Genomic DNA, 23,075 nt, shown 5'->3' on the forward strand with positions numbered 1-23,075 from the left:
AGCTCCCTGCTATGGCCTGGGAAAGCAGTGGAGGATGGCCCAAGTCCTTCAGACCCTGCACCTGTGTGGGAGACCTGGAAGAATCTCCTGGCTCCTGGCTTCAGATCAGCACAGCTCCAGCCATTGCAGCCAACTGGGAAGTGAACCAGCTGATAGAAGACCTCTCTCCTCTCTCTCTCTCTCTCTCTCTCTCTCTCTCTCTGCCTCTTCTCTCTTTGTGTAACTCTGACTTTCAAAGAAATAAATAAATTAAAAAAAATTTTTTTTGAGTGAAAAGGGCCGGTGCTGTGGCACAGCAGGTTAACACCCTGGCCTGAAGCACTGGCATCCCACATGGGTGCCCATTCAAGACCCAGCTGCTCCATTTCTGATCCAGCTCTCTGCTATGGTCTGAGAAAGCAGTAGAAGGCAGCCCAAGTCCTTGGACCCCTGCACCCGTGTGGGAGACCCGGAAGAAGCTTCTGGCTCCTGGCTTCAGATTGGCACAGCTCCGGTTGTTGCAGCCAACTGGGAAGTGAACCATCGGATGGAAGACCCCTCTCTCTCCCTCTCTCTGCCTCTCCTCTCTCTGTGTAACTCTGACTTTCAAATAAATAAATAAATCTTTGGGAAAAAAAAACTGGTATGGAAAGAATTTTTAAAAAAATTTTGAGTGAAATAAAAAGTTTGGGCCGGCGCCGCGGCTTGCTAGGCTAATCCTCCACCTGCAGCGCCGGCACCCCGGGTTCTAGTCCTGATTGGGGTGCCAGATTTTGTTCCGATTGCTCCTCTTCCAGGCCAGCTCTCTGCTGTGGCCCGGGAAGGCAGTGGAAGATGGCCCAAGTCCTTGGGCCCTGCACCTGCATGGGAGACCAGGAGGAAGCACCTGGCTCCTGGCTTCGGATCTGCACAGCTTGCCGGCCATGGTGGCCATTTGGGGGGGTGAACCAATGGAAGGAAGACCTTTCTCTCTGTCTCTTTCTCTTACTGTCTAACTCTGCCTGTCCAAAAAGAAATAAAAAGTTTGCATTTTGAGTAAATAGTGCTGGCTATGTAATATTTTAAAGCAGTACCATAAAGCAGTACCATGTGGTCATAGTTCACCTTGGGTACTGCTGGGCATTTTGAAACTTTTTTTTTTTAAAGATTATTTGCTTGAAAGGCAGCTACGCAGTGGGGGAGAGAGATACTTTTCATCTGCTGGTTCATCTCCAAATGGCTGGAGCCAATCCAAAGCCAGAGATCTGGAACTCCAGTTGGTCTCCCACATGAGTAAATGGGGCCCAAATACTTGGGCCATCTTCTGCTGCTTTCCCAGGCACATTATTAGCAGGGAGCTGGATTAGAAGTGGAGCAGCCGGGACTTAAACTGGTACCCACAGAGGATGCTGGCATTGCAGGCTGCAGCTTAACTGGACACATTTTGAGATTTGAGAGAAGCAACCACACTAGACATCTGTCAGACCCTACAGCTTCCAGTTCAAGTGGCTCACTATTTCAGTAATCCCTACTGCAGTCCTTTCTAGGAGGGCTGGTTTGCAAAGCTAGGTTTTTAGAGGTTGCTCTGATAAACAATGAATACTGTGTGAAAATCAGTGTGGACTTGGGAGTGAGGGTGGTGATATATAGTATAATACCAAAGTTTAAGGCGCTGTCCAAATTCATTTTCTCACATTTGTTTTCATCTGAATTTTTGATACACGTTAACTCCGGGTAATTTGTCACATTGAGGAAAGGTGTAGTGTAGCAGTTAGAAGAGTGTTTTCAGATCTCAGCTACAATGCTTAGCAACTCTGTCACATTAGGCAATGACTGAATCTTTCTCATTCCTCAGTTTCTGTATCTGTATAAAAGGAATAACAACAAAACCAATACCATAGAGTCGTGAGATTGAACAAGGCTGATGTGTGTTTACTCTTATATTCTGGTTTTGTATCCCTTTGAAACATTTTATAATCGCCGCATCTAAAAAACACAGTCCAATGTTAGACTTTTGAAGATATATTTGAATTTGTTGTACTGGTGTTTCACCAGAATGGTGTATAGCAAACTGTCCTGTAGTAGGGGACTTCTTTCCCTCGTGTCGAAAATTGCTTTGTGGTGTTTGCCAGCACAAAGCCATCCTGAAATCCCTCCAGCAAATAAGGTTGAAATAATTCATGCTTCTTAAGAGGCTGCAAGTTTATTTCATAACTGTAACTATTACCACATAAATCTGTAGTCAGCTCATTCTTCTTTCTCATTTAAGGCAGTCACACTGGAGGTTGTTACTCGGAGAATGAGCAAGTCCAGCCAGTTGATACCAGCAGTTTTCCCCTGGAACAGCGTGATCCCCTCCGTGAGGTTCACTGGGCAGAGGTAGCGAATGAGAAAATGACGACATGTCAGCATCTGACAGAAGGCTTTTCTGATGCCAACAAGCCAGACCTGCAAAGCCATGAGTATACGTACGTAGAAGAGATTTCTATAAAGCAAGACTCATTTGAGGAAGAAAACCCAGTGGAAACTAGCCTTTCTACAGATAATGACCCATTTGCTAATGAGTGTGTCAGACAATCTCCCAGCAGCCCAGCTCTGATCTACTGCAGTGGAGAGACCTGGGACTTCACAGAAAAGTCCCTGGCTGCCTGTACTGCCAGGGAATCTGCCCTCCTCCATCCTCCACCTCAGAGCTGCTTCTGTGAAGATGACGTACCCTATAATGTTGAGAAACCGTCTTACAAGGGTAGTTTTAGCCGGTGTGATCTGAGAGCCAATGATAAAACACAGGAGGTAAGATGGCTGATGGTCACTATTAGTTGTGGACCACTAAGAGATGTGTTGCCTTTTACATGAAAATCATACATGAACACAATCCAAGACTTCCAAGTAGCACTAAATTCTAATCAGTTTGCTCCTCTGGGCAAAATGTATTCTGGGGTCTTAATTCAAGTAGATTTTCCTGATAAAATCAAATCCACACCTAGTGGTTGGCACTACCAAATGATAGTTTCTGTTTGCAGATCAGAACTCTTACTCATCCTTTGGTGGTCCATAGCATCCACATGGCACCTTGCACTTTTTTTAAAAGATTTTATTTATTTTTATTTATTTGACAGAGTTAGACAGTGAGAGAGAGATAGAGAGAAAGGTCTTCCTTCCGTTAGTTCACCCCCAAAATGGCCGCTACGGCCGGAGCTACACCAATCCGAAGCCAGGAACCAGGTGCCTCTTCCTGGTCTCCCATGCAGGTGCAGGGCCCAAGCACTTGGGCCATCCTCCACTGCCCTCCTGGGCCACAGCAGAGAGCTGGACTGGAAGAGGGGCAACCGGGACTGGAATCTGGCGCCCGTATGGGATGCCGGTGCCGCAGGCAGAGGATTAACCTAGTGAGCCACAGCGCCGACCCTGGGACCTTGCACTTATTTGTTCACTCCAAGTGGCTGGAACTCATGGAGTGTCTAGGAAAGGAAGGATTGAACAGGAGTGCAGAGGGTGGTGGTGATTAAATTATGAGACAGGAAAATACTAAGATTTTTCTATGTTGGACTTTTGTTGACAAGCAAAGAATGCTAATTTTTTTTTAAATTTATTTTTTAATATTTACTTACTTGTTTGAAAGGCAGAGTTAGAGAAGGAGAGACAGAGAGGGGTCAGTCCATCTGCTGGTTCACTCCCCAAATGGCCACAACAGTCAGAGCTGGGCCAGACTGAAGCCAGGAACCAGGAGTGGCTTCTGGTTCTCCCACATGGGTGGAGGGGCTGAAGCACTTGAGCCATCTTCTGCTGCTTTCCTTGGCACATTAGCAGGGAGCTGGATAGGAGGTACAGCAGCCAAGACTCAAATCAATGCCTATGGGGTGCCGGCACTGCAGATGGCGCCTTAACCTGTTATGCCACAGCACTGGCCCCTCAAATTGTATTTTAATTTAATGATTCTGGTTACATATGTAGTATCCTAAGAGCAGCAAATATACTAACAGTATAAATTCGGGGTGGTCTGAGCAAAAACAGAAAAGTTCTAAGAATTGGTATGATTGAACAGGTAGAATCTAAGAATGGTATAAGTGATACTTTTTTAATGTGTATTTAATAAGAAAATTTCTGCCTCTTATGTTTTACTTACAGTTATGAGAAGTTTTTCTGTTCATTTATGAGGGGGCTTCAAAAAGTTTATGGAAAGTACAGCTAATAGATAAGTTTATTTTCTTGCAAAGATATTTTAAAATCCATGCATATAAAGGCTGTTCAGAAAGTTCAGATACCTTGCATTTGGAAATAGACGGCAGTATTAAAAAGAGAGCTTTTTTTTTTTTTTTTTTTTTGACAGGCAGAGTGGACAGTGAGAGAGAGACAGAGAGAAAGGTCTTCCTTTGCCGTTGGTTCACCCTCCAATGGCCGCCGCTGCAGCCGGCGCACCGCGCTGATCCGATGGCAGGAGCCAGGAGCCAGGAGCCAGGTGCTTTTCCTGGTCTCCCATGGGGTGCAGGGCCCAAGCACCTGGGCCATCCTCCACTGCACTCCCGGGCCACAGCAGAGAGCTGGCCTGGAAGAGGGGCAACCGGGACAGAATCCGGCGCCCCGACCGGGACTAGAACCCGGTGTGCCGGCGCCACAAGGTGGAGGATTAGCCTATTGAGCCACGGCGCCGGCTCAAAAAGAGAGCTTTAAGGACTGGATTGTGGTACAGCAGGTTAAGCCTGCACTTGGGCACGTGCATCCCTTATTGAAGTGTCTGGGACAGAATCCTGACTCTGCTTTTATCCAGCTTCCTGCTAATATGCACCCTGGGATACAGCAGATGATGGCACAGGATGTGGGTTCCTGACACCCATGTTGGAGACTCAGATGGAGTTCCTGACTCCTGGTTTCACCCTGGCTCAGCCTTAGCTGTTGTGGGCGTTTGGGGGGTGAGCCAATGAATGGAAACTCACTCACTCTCTCTGGAATAAAGAAAAATAAGTAAATTACCTTTAAAAAGAGAGAAATAACCTTATTTCCTCATGTTGATGTGTGGAAAACAGCAGTTTAAAAATCAGCTTGGGAGTGGACAGGTGGCACAGGGGTTAAGCTGTTGCTTGGGACTCCCAGACCCATATCAGAGTGCCTGGATTTGAGTCCCGGGTCTGCTTTCCATCCTAGCTTCCTGCTGATGCACACCCCGGGAGGCAGCAGATCATGGCTCAAGTGCTTCCTACTTTGCCACCCTCTTGAGGGACCTGATGGAGTTCCCGGCTCCTGGCTTCACCCTGACCCAGCCCTAGCTTGCGTGGACATTGGAGGAGTGAACTATCAGAGGGGAGATCTCTTTTTGTGTCTCTATGCCTTTAAACAAAGAAAATCTTACAATCTAGGGGCAGGCTCTGTGGTGTAGTAGGCTAAGCTCCTGGCTCCTGGCTTCAGTGGACTTAACCCCGGCCACTGCGGCCATTTTGGGAGTGAAGCAGCAGATGGAAAACTTTCCTCTCTGTCTCTCCCTCTCCGTGTCTGTAACTCTACCCCTCAAATAAATAAATCTTTAAAAAAATTTTAAAATCTGCCTAATTGGGGTTTCCCAAGACACCCTTCCACTTCCATTGCATTTAGTCATGTTTTTTCAGTCAGTAGATACTTCCAGGCATCTATTAGCTACCAGACTTTGTGCTATGGGTGGTTATATAATGGTTAAAAACAAATAAAAAACATGGTTCTTGGTCTCATGAAAACAACATCCCAGCAGGGGAGATAGATGTTAATCAAACAATACCACAAAATGTGAACTCAGAGCTCTGACAGTGCTGTAAATAGAAGTAGAATGGGTGTCTGTGACGAGGACACTGCTCCTGGTCAGGGCATCTGGGGAGGCTTCCTTGAAGAACTGGTCATTGAGTTGAGCTGTAAAGGATGAACAGGAGTTAATTAGGCAGCCATGGTGGAAGAAGCTTCCGTGCAGAATAAACAACATCTGCAAAACCTGCAGGTGCAGGGAGCATAGGACTGAAGGAAGCCCAGTGTCCAGGGAGCCTGGGAGGAGGGAGCAGGAGGTAGAGTGGATGACGATGGAGAGGTGGCAGGGGTCAGATGTCAGGGCCTTGTTGGCCTCGGTAAGGATGACTGCCTCCATCCTAGAACAGTGCAATGTTAAAATGAGGGGCCCAATCTAAATTCTAGAGACACCGTACAGTACAGCCTCTCGCTATAGGAATCCCTCGCTAGATTTTTGATAGCATACTCTTTCAGTGGCTCTCATAATTAACTGCCCTTTATCAAGTTACCCTCAAAACCTGTTCTGTGGGCATGAAGTCAATCATGAGACCTGTTTTTCTGCCATTCTGGCATTCAAAGGAGTCATAGCATACAGAAGTAATGATCTAAGTGAGGAATTTCACATTTTTATTCAGAAGAGACCTTGAAGTCTGTAGGGTGACTGATACATGTATTTGTTGAAATTCATTTGAAGTCAAAGAAAATGTTTCCTGTGTGTTCACAAAAGTGCGTGATAGATGATGACAGCAGTAAAGTTTAATTGTTCTTTTTTTTTTTTTTTGTACTCTTAAAATTGATTCATTTATTTGAAAGGCAGAGTTACAAAAAGACAGGGAAAGAGAGAGAGAGAGAGAGAGGACTATCTGCTGGATCCATGTTCCAGTAGCCACAATGGCCAGGCCTGGCTGAAGCCAGAAACCTAGAACTCCATCTGGATCTCCCATGTGGGTGAAGAGGCCCAAGTACTTGGGCCATCCTCTGCTGCTTTCCCAGGTGCATTAGCGGGGACTTGAACCAGCATTCCAACCTGGAATGCCAGTATCGAAGGCAGTGGCTTAACCCACTGTGCCACAACACCAGCCCCTAATTCTTTCTTTTCTTTCTTTCTTTCTTTCTCTTTCTTTCTTTCTCTTTCTTTCTTTCTTTCTCTTTCTTTCTTTTTCTTTCTTTCTCTTTCTTTCTTTCTCTTTCTTTCTTTCTTTCTTTCTCTTTCTTTCTTTTTCTTTCTTTCTCTTTCTTTCTTTCTCTTTCTTTCTTTCTTTCTCTTTCTTTCTTTTTCTTTCTTTCTTTCTTTTCTTTTCTTTTCTTTCTTTCTTTCTTTTCTTTTCTTTCTATTTTATTTTATTTTATTTTATTTTATTTATTTGAAAGGCAGAGTTAGAGAGAGAGCAAGATCTTCCATCTGCTGGTTCACTCCCCAAATGGCCACAATGGTCAGGGCTGGGCTGAGCCAAAGTCAGGAGCTTGGAACTTCATCCTGGTCTCCCACTTGGGTGCAGGGGCCCAAGGACTTCTGCTGCTTTTCTGAGCACACTATCAGGGAGCTGGATCTGAAGCAGAGAAGTCAGGACTCAAACCAGCACCCGTATAGGATGCCGGTGCTGCAGTTGGTGGCTTAATGCACTGTGCCACAGCAGCTGCCCCAGCCCCTAGTTTTTCTTTTGTCACACTGAACATGATATATCTTTTATAATACACTTACTGTTTGTGCTCTGCTGTGCTGGTAGGTGCTGTGCCTACACTCAGCAGTTCTTAGGGATTAAATTCTGTGAAGTGATTGCTTTTGGAAGTAGGTATTTTTACTGTATAGCTGAGAAGCCAAACTAGGAACCTAGAATTCAAGGCCGGCTGTAGCAGGTAAAGCCACCACCTGCAGTACCAGCATCTCATATAGGTTCAAGTGTCAGCTGCTCCACTTCCAATCCAACTCTGCTATGGCCTGGGAAAGCAGTAGAAGATGGCCCAAGTCCTTCAGCCCCTGCACCCATGTGGGAGACCCGGAGGAAGCTCCTGGCTTCTGGCTTCGGATCAGCTCAGCTCTGGCCATTGTGGCCATTTGGGGAGTGAACCAGCGGATGGAAGACCTCTCTCTGTCTCTGGCTCTACCTCTTTCTGTGACTCTGTCTTTCAAATAAATAAATAAACCTTGAAAAACATAATTTAGGCCAGCTCCACCTGACTCCAAAGTTCATGATCTTTTTTGTTTATTTAATTTACAGACTGAAGTTGCTTCAAAAGAAATACAGAACTTTGGGGAGATTTCTGAGACGTCAGTCCATCCCCAAGAGGAAGTCACAGTGGAGAGCATGGGGAGTCCCGAGATTCCGTCAACCTGGCGCCCAGCAGACGTCTCCTGGAGTGACGGAGCAGCTCGGCAGAAATGCAGGACGCCAGACAAGGAGCAGAGCTTCGAGAGCCTGCAGCCCCTGGAAGAGGACATGGCTCTAAACGAAGTGTTAAAGAAACTGAAACACACCAACAGAAGGCAGCAGATGCGGATCCAAGACCTCCAGTGTAGTAACCTGTACTTGGAGAAGAAGGTCAGAGAATTACAGGGGAAGACTGCTAAGCAGCAGGGGTTTGTGGACATCATAAATAAGCTGAAGGGCCACATTGAAGAATTAATCGAAGACAAATACAACATAATCCTAGAGAAGAACGAGGCTGACAGGACACTGCAGAATTTGCGAGAGACTTTAGCTGACGCGCAAAGACACCTTCAGGAATCCAGGAAAGAGAAGGAAGCTTTGCAGCTTGAAGTCAGAAAGATCAAGGTGAGTTTCATTCGCCTACAGGAAAGCTACGTTACTGAAATGCAACAAAGAAGTGTATCTGTCAATCAGTGGACACAGACGGACAGAGTCTTCGGCATCAAAGAAGAAGGAGTCCAGAGGTTGCCTCGGCCCAGAGGAGGACTGGAAGAGGTCACCCCCTCTGCCTTGGACCTGTTGAAAAAGGAAAAAGATACCCAAGAATTAGAGTTCTTGGCTTTACAGGAGGAATTCCAGAAACACGAAAAGAAAAACATGGAAGAAAGACAGAAATTGAAATCTAGACTTCAGAAATCGGTTACGCAAGTTAAAAATTTGCAATTCATGTGGGAAAATGAAAGGGCTAAGAATACAGATCTTCAGCAGCAGGTGGACGAAGTGAAAAGTGAGAATGTGAAACTGCAGCAGCAGGTGGTGAGGAGCCAGGAGCAAAACCGGGTCCCTAACTACGAGGTGGCTCAGCTGGAGGAGCAGCTGGAGGAAGTCATGGAACCAGGTGTCACCAAGGTATTGACGCAGAGTCTCTGCTAATGGTCGCTACGTATTTGGTCCTAACACTTCAGTGGAATTGTTTGCAGAAAAACTTACTAATTTGGAAAGGCAGTATATACAGGAAGGAAAATGCGCCAGAGGTTCGGAGGAGTTTTCATTCGTGGGCACTCCTGTCAAACAACACCCATCCCTGGTTCTTGGGGATAGTTAACCTGGGTACTTCTTTTTTTTTTTTTTTAAGATTTATTTATTTATTTGAAAGCTGGAGTTATACAGAGAGAGAAGGAGAGGCTGGTTCGCTCCCCAGGGCTTGAACCAGCACCCATATGGGATGCTGGCGCTTCCGACAACTGCTTTACCTGCTATGCCACGCGCGAGCCCCACCCTGGGTACTTCTAAAAGTTACCTTTGAAAAATGGTCTTCTAAGTATAGCTCTCAATCTATTGAACAATGACACTTAATAATAGAATTGCATCCTTATGGTTTGAATTAGGGTAGAATGTGCCTTAGCTCCGTGTTCCAGTTGTCTGTGAATCTGCCACGCCTTCTCAGTTCTGCAGGAACAACTCCCAAGAGTCTCGTGGCCCTGGAGGAAGCGAATGATAGCAGAGTTGCCTTACACATCCAGCAGCAACACAAGCATAGACCTTAATTTTTGTGGGTTTTGTCAAATGTTTTTGAAGATTAAATAATTCAAGGCATACCTCTGCCACTTAAGTGTTTTCAATAATCGGAATTGGTGCTTTCTGCCAAATATTAACTTGGAATTTTTGTTTCAGCTTTATTCCCTGGGAAGGGCACTTCACGGTTAGAGTGCGGCCAGAGAAGGCAGTGTGGAATGAAATGATCATTCGTGTTTTTTTTTTTTTTTTTTTTTTTGACAGGCAGAGTGGACAGTGAGAGAGAGAGAGAGAGAGAGAGGTCTTCCTTTTGCCGTTGGTTCTCCCTCCAATGGCCGCCGCGCTGATCCGAAGGCAGGAGCCAGGTGCTTCTCCTGGTCTCCCATGGGGTGCAGGGCCCAAGCACTTGGGCCATCCTCCACTGCACTCATAGCAGAGAGCTGGCCTGGAAGAGGGGCAACTGGGACAGAATTTGGTGCCCCGAGCGGTACTAGAACCCGGTGTGCCGGCGCCGCAAGGCGGAGGATTAGCCTAGTGAGCCACGGCGCCGGCCAATCATTCGTTTTTGTTTTGCTTTCCTAGCAATTACATTGGTGTGACATAAAGAAGGTCCTCTGGTCTCATGTTGGGGCTGTTTAGGGAAGTCGTTGCTCAGTCATTGGCAGTGTGTGGTTTAAAGAAGGAAGTAGCATCACCTTAGTTCCTTGGTCTTCAGCAGAAATCCCCTGCCCTGTAGCTTTTTTTGTAAAAGGAGATGGCTAAATCTTAACTTTTAATGTATACCCAAATATTTGTATTTATGCTTTTGATAAAATATATTTTCAGCATTAATACACATATCAATTATGCCTTATTTATTTGAAGAATAAAGTTACCAACTTATGCTATTATGTCCTGAAACTCAGATCAGTATTTTTTTTTTAAAATGGGATGTGGGCATCTTTTTTTTTTTTTTATTTGAATATCAGAGTTACACAGAAAGAGGAGAGGCAGAGAGAGAGAGAGAGGCCTCCCATCAGATGGTTCACTCCCCAGTTGGCCGCAACGGCTGGAGCTGTGCTGATCCGAAGCTAGGAGCCAGGAGCTTCTTCCAGGACCCCCACGCGGGTGCAGGGGCCCAAGGATCTGGGCCATCTTCCACTGCCTTCACAGGCCATAGCAGAGAGCTGGATAGGAAGTGCAGTAGCCAGGTCTTGAACCAGTGCCCATATGGGATGCCGGCGCTTCAGGCCAGGGTGTTAATCTGCTGCGCCACAGCGCCAGCCCCCAGGTCAGTATTTGAGAAACCTTCAAATTGGTGCTCTCATTATAAAATGATACATTTAGACAAAACCTCAAACCAAGCCATTTGAATTAGGATTCTCTCCATTGCAATTTGTAGCTATATTATTTCTCTATGTGTAATGGGAAGGCTGAATATCAGTGTTATCAGCTTGGGGCACCTCCATTCCATATCAGAGTGCTCGGGATCAAGTCTTGCCTCCGCTCTCTATCAAACTTCCTGCTAATGCACTTGAGAGGCAGCAAGTTATACTTCAAGTACTATATATATGTAGTTCAAGTTCAGCCACCACATGGTAGACCCAGGTAGAATTCTTGGCTCTTGTGGTTTCAACCTGGCTTCAGCCTGGCCCAGCTCTGGCTGTTGCAGGCATCTGGACATGAACCACTGCACGGAAGATTAATTCATTCTTTTTCTCTTTCTTTCTCTCTCTGACACTCTGCCTTACAAATAAGTACAACTTTTTAAAAGGACTTCTTTGGCAGCCAGGAACCTGTATACATGCCCAAGAAGGTGTCACTTCTCTCAATTCAGAGCACACCTATCTCAGTTTTGTAGGACTGCCTTAAAGTATCTAACTCTTTTTTTTTATTTGACAGGTAGAGTTATAGACAGTGAGAGAGAGACAGAGAGAAAGGTCTTCCTTCCGTTGGGTCACTCCCCAAATGGCCGCTACGGCTGGTGCTGCACCGATCCGAAGGCAGGAGCCAGGTGCTTCCTCCCAGTCTCCCATGCGGGTGCAGGGACCCAAGCACTTGGGCCATCCTCCACTGCCTTCCCAGGCCACAGCAGAGAGCTGGACTGGAAGAGGAGCAACCGGGACTAGTACCCGGCGCCCCAACTGGGACTAGAACCTGGGGTGCCGGTGCTGCAGGCAGAGGATTAGCCAAGTGAGCCACGGCACCGGCCAGTATGTAAAATCTTAACTCAGACTGCTTAGAAAGAAGGCTAATCTGAACTAGAAAAATGTGTAAGCTTTTTATAGTTGTTGTAATAATTGAACTGAGTTGGTGTTTCCTTGAACTCTGATGAATCTGTGATGAGTATTAGTATTTGCAAGTAATTCTATTATTTTTCAGGATTCCTGGGAAAATATTATTCTCTTCTGTTTTAAAAGTTCTAAGATCTCTCCAAGCCTTCAGAAAGTATTATGTGGCCGGTGGGCTCTGTGGCTCACCTTTTTGCCGTTGGTTCACCCTCCAGTGGCTGCGGCGTGCTGCGGCCGGCGCACCATGCTGATCCGAAGCCAGGAGCCAGGTGCTTTTCCTGGTCTCCCATGGGGTGCAGGGCCCAAGCACTTGGGCCATCCTCCACTGCACTCCCGGGCCATAGCAGAGAGCTGGCCTGGAAGAGGGGCAACCGGGACAGAATCCGGCGCCCCGACTGGGACTAGAACCCAGTGTGCCGGCGCCGCAGGCAGAGGATTAGCCTGTTGAGCCACAGCGCCGGTCCCCAGCTGTCTTATTAATCCAGCATTAAAAATATTTGCAAAAATGTAAAACAAGGGGCTGGTGCTGTGACGCAGTAAGCTGGGCCTCTGCCTGCAGTGCCAACATCCCATATGGGTGCCAGTTCACATCCTGGCTTTTCCCTGCTTGTGGCCTGGGGAATCAGCAGAAAATGGCTCAAATGCTTGGGCCCCTGCACCCACGTCAGAGACCCGGAGGAGGCTCCTGGCTCCTGGCTTCAGATGGGTCCAGCTCTGGCCATTGTGGCCATTTGGGGAGTGAACCAGCGAATGGAAGACCTTTCTCTCTATCTCTCCCTCTCTCTGTCGGTGAGTCTGCCTCTCAAATAAATAAAAACTTTTTTTAAAAAATGTAAAACAGTGCCACTTTTCAGTAATTTTTTGTTTTTGAAAAATGTAATTTAAAAATTTTGAAAAGCAGAGAAACAAAGAGCGGGAAAGAGAGAGAGAAAGAGAGAGAGAGAAAACCTTCTGAGCAGGGGCAGGGGCCGAGGTGCTGGACCATCATCCACTGTTCTTCCAGGCACAGTAGGAATCAGAGCAGCTGTGGCTCTGATAGGCACTCTGCTGCACAGTGTTGGTGTCACAGTGGTGGTTTAACACTCTGTGCCACAACATTAGCCCCAGGACAACGAAATTTCTGTGATGAAAACCATTTGTTTTGATAGACAAGAGCTTTACTATGTGTTAAATAAATTGATAAACATAGTTTAAGATATTTTAATGCAGCAAATGTTGATAGTTATAACCCACATAAAGAAAAGGTTTTTGAATCCTCAGTAACTTTAAGGAGTGTAAAAGGGTACCAAGGCAAAACATTTGAGAACCGCTGCTTGAGGTATTTGAGAATGATCTTGCATTCAGCACTTGCCCTGCAAGGACATTTAGGTGTTCGTTGTGGTGACGAATCTGAATTGTGTGCGTGTAGAATTCAAAGATGCTGCATTCTCCTTTGTTGCTGCCTTGCTCGCCGCGCGAAGAAGGGAGCCGGGCCCCCCCGGATGTGAAGAGGAATTCGCAGCTGGCCTCCAAAATCCACAGCCTCCTGGCTCTGATGTTAGGACTTCTCACATACCAGGTAACTGCTTGTTTCTCCACATTTTTTTAGTAGAGGGGGAAGAAATACTGGGGTCAGACTGAACCCAGAGAGACGCTAAAAGATGGCAGACTTGAGTTGGAGGAGGAAAAAGCAGAGCAAAAGCAGCCTGCTAAACCAGTCCAGCAGCTCCTCCTTCCTCCTGCTTCTCCTATTCCTCAACCCCTAATTCTCCCACGGTGGCCACGGTGAAATAAAATATAAGAGGCGGCAGCAAGATAAGGCATAAAGATGCCAGGTGAGCCCCTTCCTTTAGTACTTCCCGCGCGGCAGAGCAATAGCCTTAGGAATGGCGTTCACATTGATGGGCTCTGACCAACTCTGAGAAGCAGCTTTTGTGGATTAGCACAACGAAAAATGACGTTCATACCAGGCAAGGTTAAATCCCCGGCTTCACCGCTCCTCGGCTGTGTGAGCCAGCCAACTAGCTTAGCCTTTCTCTTAACCTTTCTTGGTTTCCTCCTCACAGCTGGGGCAAGTATAGCTGCTGCCGCCCTGGGAGCTTACGAGCACTGCGTTTAGTGAGAGAGCATGTTAGAGGACACACACTTCCTAGGTTCTCTAACTCTCCTCCGTTCTCTTACTACACATTTCTTTCCATCTTTTTTTTTTTTCAGATTATTTATTTATTTATTTGAGAGGTGGAGTTACAACGGAAAGAGGGAAGTATAGAGAAAAAGGTCTTCCATTCACTGGTTCACTCCCCAACTGGCTGCAATGGCCAGAGCTGAGCCCATACAAAGCCAGGAGTCAGGAGCTTCTTCTGTGTCTCCCACGCGTATACAGAGACCCAAGCACTTGGACTGTCTTCCACTGCTTTTCCAGGCCATTAGCAGAGAGTTGAGTGGGAAGGGGAGCAGCAGGGACACGAACAGGTGCCTGTATCGGATGCGGGCACCACAAGCAGAGGCTTAGCCCTCTATGCCACAGCACCAGCCCCTCTTTTCATCTTCAGTGCACTTATCAGAGAAATCTGGAGGCATAGATTTGTCACATTCTTGGTACGAGAAATACAGTGAGTGAGCAAATGTTCAAGTGAGTTGGGGGAAATTTCTCTTTTGTTTTAGCTAAATTTTGTTGAACACCAGCATTTGTTGTGTGTGGAACTGGCATACATACATACATACATACTCATACTGGTGTCACACAGTGGTAGCCCACAGACTGTGTCTACCTGAATTTTTTTTTAATTGAATGTTTTTATTTGGCAGAGAGAGAGCATGAGAGAGTACGAATGAGAGAACTTCCCTCTGCTGGTTCACTCCCCAGATGCCCACCACAGCCAGGGCTGGGCCAGGCTGAAGCTGGAAACCAGGGAGCAATCCGGGTCTCCCACGTGGGTGGCAAGATGCTAAGTACGAGGGCCACTGCCTCCGAGTGTGCATTTGTAGGAGGTTGGACTCAGGAGCAGAACCAAGTCTTGAACCTAGGCACTGCATTGTGGGATTTACGCATCCCAGGCCATATCTTAACCAGCAGGCCAAACATTGGCCTCTAAAGTTTTGTTTTTTAAAAAAATGTGAATACAGGGTGTCGCTCCCCCTCTTCGTGGAGGAACGACACAGGACCCTGCGCTGTTCTTTTGTCTGCTCGGCCCTCCCCGGGTTTGCTGCTGGTTCTTCCCGGGTTGGCTACCGACCCTTCCACCTCCGTGGAAGGGCGGTTCCCCCTGCCACTTTCCCCACTTCCGCGGGGGGGCGGCACACCGCCGGCTGGCTCTCGGGGGCTGCTCAGATGTTCCTCAGGTGTTCCTGGTGCATGTTGTCTCTCTCCTCCTTTATAGTCCTCTTCCACCAATCCCAACTCTGCTACCCACACGCCGAGTACGCTGCTCTCCTCCAATCAGGAACAGGATCAGCTCCTGCAGGTCATCACTCAAGTTGGCAAGAGGCAGCTGCGTAGAAGTTGTTACTCCCTTCTCAGCGCCATATTGTGGGAGAGCAGATGCATAGAATAAGTCTTAATTCCAGTAACAGTCTAGTCCGAGTTGCTCCCCACAATTCCCCCTTTCTTTTTATTTTTGGCGTTGATACGTGCCTGTCTTCGGTGCCCTGTGGCACACACTCTGCTCTGCTTGCTGGAGTTGCCCACAGGTGCTTACAAGCCCTACCAATCAGGCAAACCGAATCCGGGTCCTCTCTTCGCCATGTTGTGAGGAGGTTTTTAGGTGCTGATGCATGCCTGTGTTCAGTGCCCTGCAGCGCATGCTCTGCTCTGCTAGAACTGCCTGCAGGTGCTTACAAGCCCTACCAATCAGGCAAACCGAATCCGAGCCTTCTCATTGCCGTCTTGTGGGGAGACTTATTGGTGTTGATAACGTGCCTGTCTTCGGTGACCTGCGGCGCAGAAGCTGCTAGCCGCCCACAGGTGCTCACCGCCTCACTAATCAGGCAGACCGAATCCAAGCTCTCTCATTGCCATGTGGTGGGGAGGCCTTATTTTTCTCTATTTCTCTATCTCCGGGCATTCCTATCTCTCCTATTTTACTTCTATCTGCCAGCATTCCTATTTCTCTCATTTTACTTCTAAACTTCTGTTTCTCTTATCTTCGTGGCTTCCCGGCGCCCGCCCCGAGGCTGCTTCTCAGCGCCTCGCCCCGCGGCGGCTTCCCAGCTCTGCGCGGCTTCCCGGCTTCGCACACACTCCTTGGTCTCCGCGCCCCTTCGCGCCCGCACCACAGCCTTCGCGCTAGCCCCGCGTTTCCTACTCGCGCCCCGCGCGCTCTCTCTGCGCACGGTGGCTTCCACGAATCACACAGCCTAGCTTACGTTTCCGCTTCTCGGTTTTCAGTCTAAGTTCCCCGGGCTAACCTGGCGAATTCAACCTAGCTCACGTCTCCGCTTCGGTTTGGCTTCCCGTCTTTTGCTCCCTGGGCTAATCTGACGGATTCCAACCTAGCTTACGCGTCTCTGCCTCTGGTTTTAGATTTTCGCCTTTTGCTCCCCGGGCTGACTTGACGAATCCCAACATAGCTTACGTCTCCGCCTCAGCCTGCCCCCGCGGCTTCATCCTCCCTAACATATTTTTCTCTACCCAGTATGTTTCCTAACTTTTCTTCCAACAATATTCCCCTCTCATTTTTCCTGGCTTCTCCCCACAGTCCATGTCCAAGTCTAAGTTTCTTCTAGCTTTCACTTTCGCTTTTAATCTCCTAGCTTCCCCGTCATAGTCCGTATCCGAGTCTAAATTTCTTCTTGTTTTCACTTTCACTTTCAATCCTAACTCCTTTCCCACAGTCCGTATCCGAGTTTATGCCTAGGCTTTCAATAGCTTCTTCCGGCACCTTTTCCGTCCAGCTTTTCCCTAGGCTCTTTGCTAGTCTCTCTCTCTGGTATTTTCCCACTTCTTCCCGTTTCTTCCCTCCTAGGTTTCCTATCCGAGTCACGGCACCATTATGTTGCTCCCCCTCTTCGCGGAGGAACGACACAGGACCCTGCGCTGTTCTTTTGTCTGCTCGGCCCTCCCCAGGTTTGCTGCTGGTTCTTCCCGGGTTGGCTACCGACCCTTCCACCTCCGTGGAAGGGTGGTTCCCCCTGCCACTTTCCCCACTTCCATGGGGGAGCAGCACACCGCCGGCCGGCTCTCTCGGGGGCTGCTCAGGTGTTCCCCTTAGATGTTCCTGGTGCATGTTGTCTCTCTCCTCCTTTATAGTCCTCTTCCACCAATCCCAACTCTGCTACCCACACGCCGAGTACGCTGCTCTCCTCCAATCAGGAGCAGGATCAGCTCCTGCAGGTCATCACTCAAGTTGGCAAGAGGCAGCTGTGTAGAAGTTGTTACTCCCTTCTCAGCGCCATATTGTGGGAGAGCAGATGCATAGAATAAGTCTTAATTCCAGTAACAGTCTAGTCCGAGTTGCTCCCCACACAGGGGCCAGGCATATGGTGCAGTGGTTAAATCATTACTTGGGTGGTCTGCATCCCAACTGTTGCAGCCTTTGGAGAGTGAACCAGCAGGTGGAAGAACTCTCTCCCCTCTTTGCCTTTCAAATAACATGAAAATAAATAAATAAAAGTTTATAATTTGAATTTAAATTTAAATGTGGCACAGAGTCTTATTTGCTACAAACTCCCCCACCTCCCACCCCCATCAAGCATGCGCTCCCTCTCCGTGTTTGCTTGGGTTTCTGCTGTTGCATGGTGGCTGCTTTCCCTGGCTGCTTCTGTGTCAGATCTCTCACAGGTGGAGTATGTCATCAGCCCTCTTCATCGTAGATCACATCCCATCCCAAACAAATATTTCTGTTTTTTTTTAAAAAAAAAAATTTGTTTATTTATTTGAAAGAGTTTTACGGAGAGAGAGAGAGAGATCTCCCATCGATGGTTCATACTCCCAGATTGCCATAACAGCCAGGGCTGGGCCAGGATGAAGCCAGGAGCCAAAGCTTCTTCCGGGTCTCCCACACGGGTGCAGAGGTCCCAGCACTTGGGCCATCTTCCGTTGCTTTCCCAGGCTATTAGCAGGGAGCTGGATCAGAAGTGGAGCAGCTGGGACATAAACCTGCACCCATGTGAGATGCCAGCCTCGCAGGCAGCAGCTTTACCCACTATGCCACAATGCCAGCCTCCCAAACAAATATTTCTTTGCTTATTCTGTGTTTCCTACCCTCACTAGAAATCCACCCGCCATGGTATATTGCATCCCAGTAGCTAATGCAAGGTTAAACTCCAAACAGGCATTCAACAAGTATTTGCTGACTTGCTGACCTGTCTTTGGAGACATTGTTTACTGTACCCGATTTTTTAATTATATCATTCAATCTTTACACAATTCTTTATATTACTCAGCTTTTTTGTTTTTAATATGGAAAACAAACTGAGCTCAAGGGACAGGTGTTTGGCCTAGCAGTTAAGCCACTGCTTAGGACACCCACGTCCCATGAGACGTCCGCATCCTTTATCAGAGAACCTGTGTTCAAGTCCTGGCTCCACTCCTAGTTCTGGCTTCCTGCTAATGCATACTGTGGGGGGCAGCAGGTGATGGCTCAAGTAGTTAGGTGCCTGTCACCCATGTGGGCGACCTGGACTGAGTTCCCGCTGCTCCCTGCTTCTGCCCAGCCCCCAGTCATTGCAGGTATTTGGGGAATGTCTCAGTGGCTGGGAGCTGACTCTGGGGTGTCTCTCTCTCCCCACCCTTCTCTACCTCTCAAATTAATTTTTAAAAACATAAGGCTCAGAATACTTGAGTCTCTTGTCTAAAGTCTCTCATATGGTTAAATGGGAGAACTGAGATGCAAGACCACGCTCTTTTGCTCTCTAGATATTGTTGCTAGTGCCTTCATTCTCAGTAGCTTGGAAATACCTGCAGTTCCATGTTGTTGAGGATGTCTCCTTGCTCTGGGGTCAGGTGTAGCAGCTTGTCTAAAATTTGGATTTGTAAACTGACGAGCCTAAGGGGGAAGGCATAAACATGAATGTGAAAGCTTGCAGAGTTGCTGTAGAAGCATATCACCTTGGCAGCAGTTGTACTAGTATGTCCCAACTTGTGCACAAGTGTGCATCAGTGTGAAGTCTTCCTGAATATCCCTCTGTGAGCTGTCATGGGAGGAGCAGCTGAAGACAGGCGTACACTATGATCTGACCCCCTTCAGTTTGGCCACTTAGTTTGCAAGGGAGACTTCTTTTATTTGCATATTCTCCCTGCCCCTCTTTAACCTCACGAATAATTTTATATGGTTTTTTTTTTTTCATGAAAATCTTTTAATTCCATTTCCCAAACGGTTACCCCAGGACATCATCAATCCCCATGCTGGACACTTCAGAGAGAGTGAGAAAGTGAGTGACATAATGCTGCAAATATTGAAGAGCTTCCATCTCAAGAAGAAAAACTTGGATAAAGAGGTACTGTACTTGTTCTTAATTCTAAAAGTCTATCAGTTGCATGAAGAGAATTTCAAGAAAAGAGGAACTCCTAAAATTGGATTCTTTTAAGAATTTTTTGTGAGGATCAGATTAGCTTTACTGTGCCCCTCACTGAGCAAGTACAGTGTTCAGATTTAAATTTAATTTATAGTGTGTCTAATTTAAGCACTGGAAAATCTCATCCATCTACAGGAAATGTGGTTTTTTTGTTTTGTTTTGTTTTGTTTTTTCACTTTTTCATGGCACCGTCAAGCCCTGAAGGATAGTTTGACATCCTTTTAGTGATTTCAGACTTGGGATATTGGAAACACGGGAAACAAATCATTTCATTTCTCAGGTGGGTGGAAGGGTAAGGACAGAGGTTCCCAGATTTTCCGCAATTACTCTTTTCTTGGCCTGGTGGTATAAAACTTGAGAGATGGAACTGAGAGGGTCCGTTACATAGGGAAGATGAAAAGAGGACATTCCACTGTGCCGTGTTTAATCTGAGAGGGACACAGAAGTGACAGCATTGACTAAAGGGAAAAGAACTTGTACAAATGTGGAATCTTGGATCCTATCGGGTTCAGTTCTGTGCAGCTGTGAACTGGCCAGCTAGAACATGTGTTGCAGTTCCCTAGGAAATTGTTTTATCTCCTAACAACATGGAAAAGGACCCTGAGCACACAGGCCGCAGAGGAACCTCCACTTCTGTAAACCTTCCAGGAAGCCTGCTCCCACCACGCATATTACCGGAAAGACAGTTTCAGACGTTTGTGTTCTTTTGGTTAATTTCTATGTAGTCACTGAAACAGGGACTGATGACCTGATGCAGTGTGTGTAGTTTGCTTCAGTGAGGGGCTGCAAGGGAGCAGGGTGCATGATGCAAGATCGGCCATCAGCTGTTAACTGTTGAGCTGAATGAGCGTTAGCTGGAGTCTCATTCAGCTTTTTCTCTACTTATTTTAAATATTGGAATTTTTCAATAACTAAACAAAGTTTGTGCAGCACACTTTACCTCACTGATACTTGGAGAAATTTGTATACTGATACATTAAGATGTTATTATTAAAAAGGAACAGTAAACAAAGAAGAAACGATTGTTCGTTGTATCCAGAACTGGCTATTTTTTTCCCTGAAGGCATTGTTAACAGCCTGGTGGCAGTAACATTTGATCATTAGGATAAGCTCCTTCTCCCAGGTTTGATGATTTGCTAAAGCACTCACAGAAGTCAGGATGCTGTTATCACTCATAGTTATGATTTAACACTGCTGAAGGATGCAAACCAGGGTCAGCCGTGGGAGAGGCGCATGGGGCACAGCTCAGAGGACATGCGACTCAGGCCTCCGAGATCCTTGTGGAGTCATGTGGGTGGCACTTCACTGCCCCAGCAGTGAGTTGTGAAGTGTTGTCTGCCAGGGAAGCTCTACAGACCCAATGCCTGGGTTTTCACTGGGAGCTGTCCACATAGATACCCTCTGCCTAGCACGTACCTAAAGTTCCAGAGCCTAGAAGGAAGTCAGTGCTTTCCAAACCCATACACTTTGGGTGAATAGGTTGTCAGGGAATGGTGGAAACTCTCCCACGGCTGCAGTGCCCAGGGACTGGTCAAGGGGCAGCCGCGCTGGCAGGCCTTCCCAGGCCTGGCAGTCCTAGGCCTGCTGTGTGAACTCTGACCAGGCGCCGTGTCTTCTGGAAACCAGAGACTGGATTCTGTGTCATTTGATAATTGTATTATGCTTATAATAGAATTTGTTTTTATTTCTTCTCCTCTGAAATATTAAATGCTTTTTTTCCCCTTAGCTACTGAAACATAAAGACAAAATCACAACCTTTAGGGAGTTAATTGCTAATGAAAAGGCATTTCATGATCATGCTTTTGAGGTGAGTTTAACATTAGTTGTGTGTACGGTTTTTAACATGCAAAAATACAATGTCGCATGTTTATGTTCTTTTGGCAAATTTGTGCAAATCCTTCTGGCTCAAGGTTTTACACTTCTTTGATTCCAGCCACTGAAGATCTCTTTGCTTTTTAAAACAGTAACGTGTTTATTCTCAAATGTTGCAAGGAGTATTAAAACATTGAAAGGGAACACAAATGTATTTCATCTCAGGTTACAGGCCGTGATTCAAATGAAGCCAAGAATGTCAGAGATCTGCCTGTCTTGTTGGGAGCCAAACTGGATAAGTACCACAATCTGAACGAGGAGCTTGATTACTTGGTAAGAGAGGCCTTTGCTGACCTTGTTGTCATCTTTGTAGCCAATATTATTTTGTGAGCAAGTGTCAGAAATTATTAGTCTCCTAAAACTTTGCTCATTAAAATGGCCACACTGTCATGGTGCGGGATTATTCAGCCTTAAAGGTACAGCATTGAAGTTTTGAAACATTAAATATTGTCCAGTATGGTTTCTGTAATCAGATTTGTTGGTTTCAATGTTTTCCATTGTGACTGGGCACGGTTATACAGGTGCATGTGCTACCCCAGGAGCTGTGCGCAGCAACCTGGCTGTCCTGGGAAAGAGCCCTTGCAGTTGACCTTGGTGGCGTGTAGACGGAGGAGGAAAAATGGGAAGATGAGAGGATGCGCTGGTGTCTGCATAGGTACAGAGCAATTTAACCATCGGCTGGATCCCACTGTAATGAAAAATATTTATTAACATAATTGATTTTTTAAAATATTTATTTATTTGAAAGGTAGTTACAGAGATGCAGAGGCAGAGAGAGAGAGAGAGAGAGAGGTCTTCCATTTGCTGATTCGCTCCCCAAATGACCACAACGGCCAGAGCTGCACCGATCTGAAGCCAGGAGCTAGGAGCTTCTTCCTGGTCTCCCACATGCGTGCAGGGGCCCAAGCACTTGGGCCATCTTCTACTGCTTTCCCAGACCACAGCTGAGAGCTGGATCAGAGTGAAGCAGGCGGGACTCGAACCAACACCTATATGGGATGCTGGCACTGCAGGCGGCGGCTTTACCCACTATGCCACAGTGCCGCCCCCCCCCCCCAGTATTATTCTGTAAGAAAACATTTTGCTGCTATTTAATCTGCAGTTACCAAATACAAAATTAATCTGTGGGTTTAAAGGGATTATTACTTTCATCCTGAAAGCCAATAAAGAACTCACAATGTGCCCATGAAGTCCACCATGGGAACCAGGAAATGGGAAGCCCACGTTGCTTTGGTAACTGTCATGAAGTGTGTGAAGCTGAGCGCGAGATGCAGTGGAGTGGAGTGGAAAAGCCCTGCACCAACGTTGGTAAACGGAGACTCCAGTGCTTCCCCTTCCAGACATAGACATATTCCTTACAAACGTTCAAACTTGCTTCACTTGGGTTATATCAGCTAAATGGAGGCACAAATATCTGTACTACCGACCTTAACTAATGTATATGGTCAGGAGAGTTAGGACCACTGACTTGATGTTGTCCCCCAGTTTACTTGTATGAGAGAAAGAACGTTCCTATGTCTACAGCAAATTTGCTTTGTCGTTGCTTTCTCTAGTGTTATGTCACTGCAGAAAACTAAGTGTATTTAAGATATTAGATTACTGAAAGTCACGCTTAGCATTTTTATCTGATGGAAACATTTCTGTAGTTTTTCTTCTAAAATTACTTTCAAAATTAAGGTAACTGCTGGTGGGACATGTGAATCCTGGATGTCACTTTTAGAAACACAATTTTTAATAGTTTTCTTGAAAACATAGATCAGATTGTGAAATACATTAAGCTGGAGCTTTTTAAAAACTTGCAGTCATGGGGCAGTTGTGGTGCAGTGGCTTAAGCGCCACCTGCAATGCTGTT

General features: G+C 46.7%; 1 protein-coding gene across 16 annotated transcripts in view; it reads left to right on the forward strand.

Annotated features, from left to right (window-relative positions):
- The window catches only part of CAGE1 (cancer antigen 1), a 51,923-nt gene that overhangs the window by 10,719 nt on the left and 18,129 nt on the right, over nucleotides 1-23,075 (forward strand). For 9 of the 16 annotated variants that reach the window (XM_017344881.4, XM_051855866.3, XM_089334466.1 and 6 more), the window contains 6 exons: nucleotides 2,228-2,751; nucleotides 7,923-8,981; nucleotides 13,266-13,415; nucleotides 19,163-19,273; nucleotides 21,078-21,158; nucleotides 21,389-21,496. In XM_017344881.4, the coding sequence (XP_017200370.4) occupies nucleotides 2,228-2,751; nucleotides 7,923-8,981; nucleotides 13,266-13,415; nucleotides 19,163-19,273; nucleotides 21,078-21,158; nucleotides 21,389-21,496 (2,033 nt within the window). Of the gene's footprint in view, nucleotides 1-2,227; nucleotides 2,752-7,922; nucleotides 8,982-13,265; nucleotides 13,416-19,162; nucleotides 19,274-21,077; nucleotides 21,159-21,388; nucleotides 21,497-21,744; nucleotides 21,842-23,075 lie in introns of those variants that run through there. The other 7 variants (XM_089334473.1, XM_089334472.1, XM_089334467.1 and 4 more) reach the window with 5 other exon arrangements.

The sequence above is a fragment of the Oryctolagus cuniculus genome, chromosome 5 (genome assembly GCF_051225735.1).
Source record: "Oryctolagus cuniculus isolate XC-2025 breed Fujian yellow rabbit chromosome 5, ASM5122573v1, whole genome shotgun sequence".
Taxonomy (NCBI): Eukaryota; Metazoa; Chordata; class Mammalia; order Lagomorpha; family Leporidae; genus Oryctolagus; species Oryctolagus cuniculus.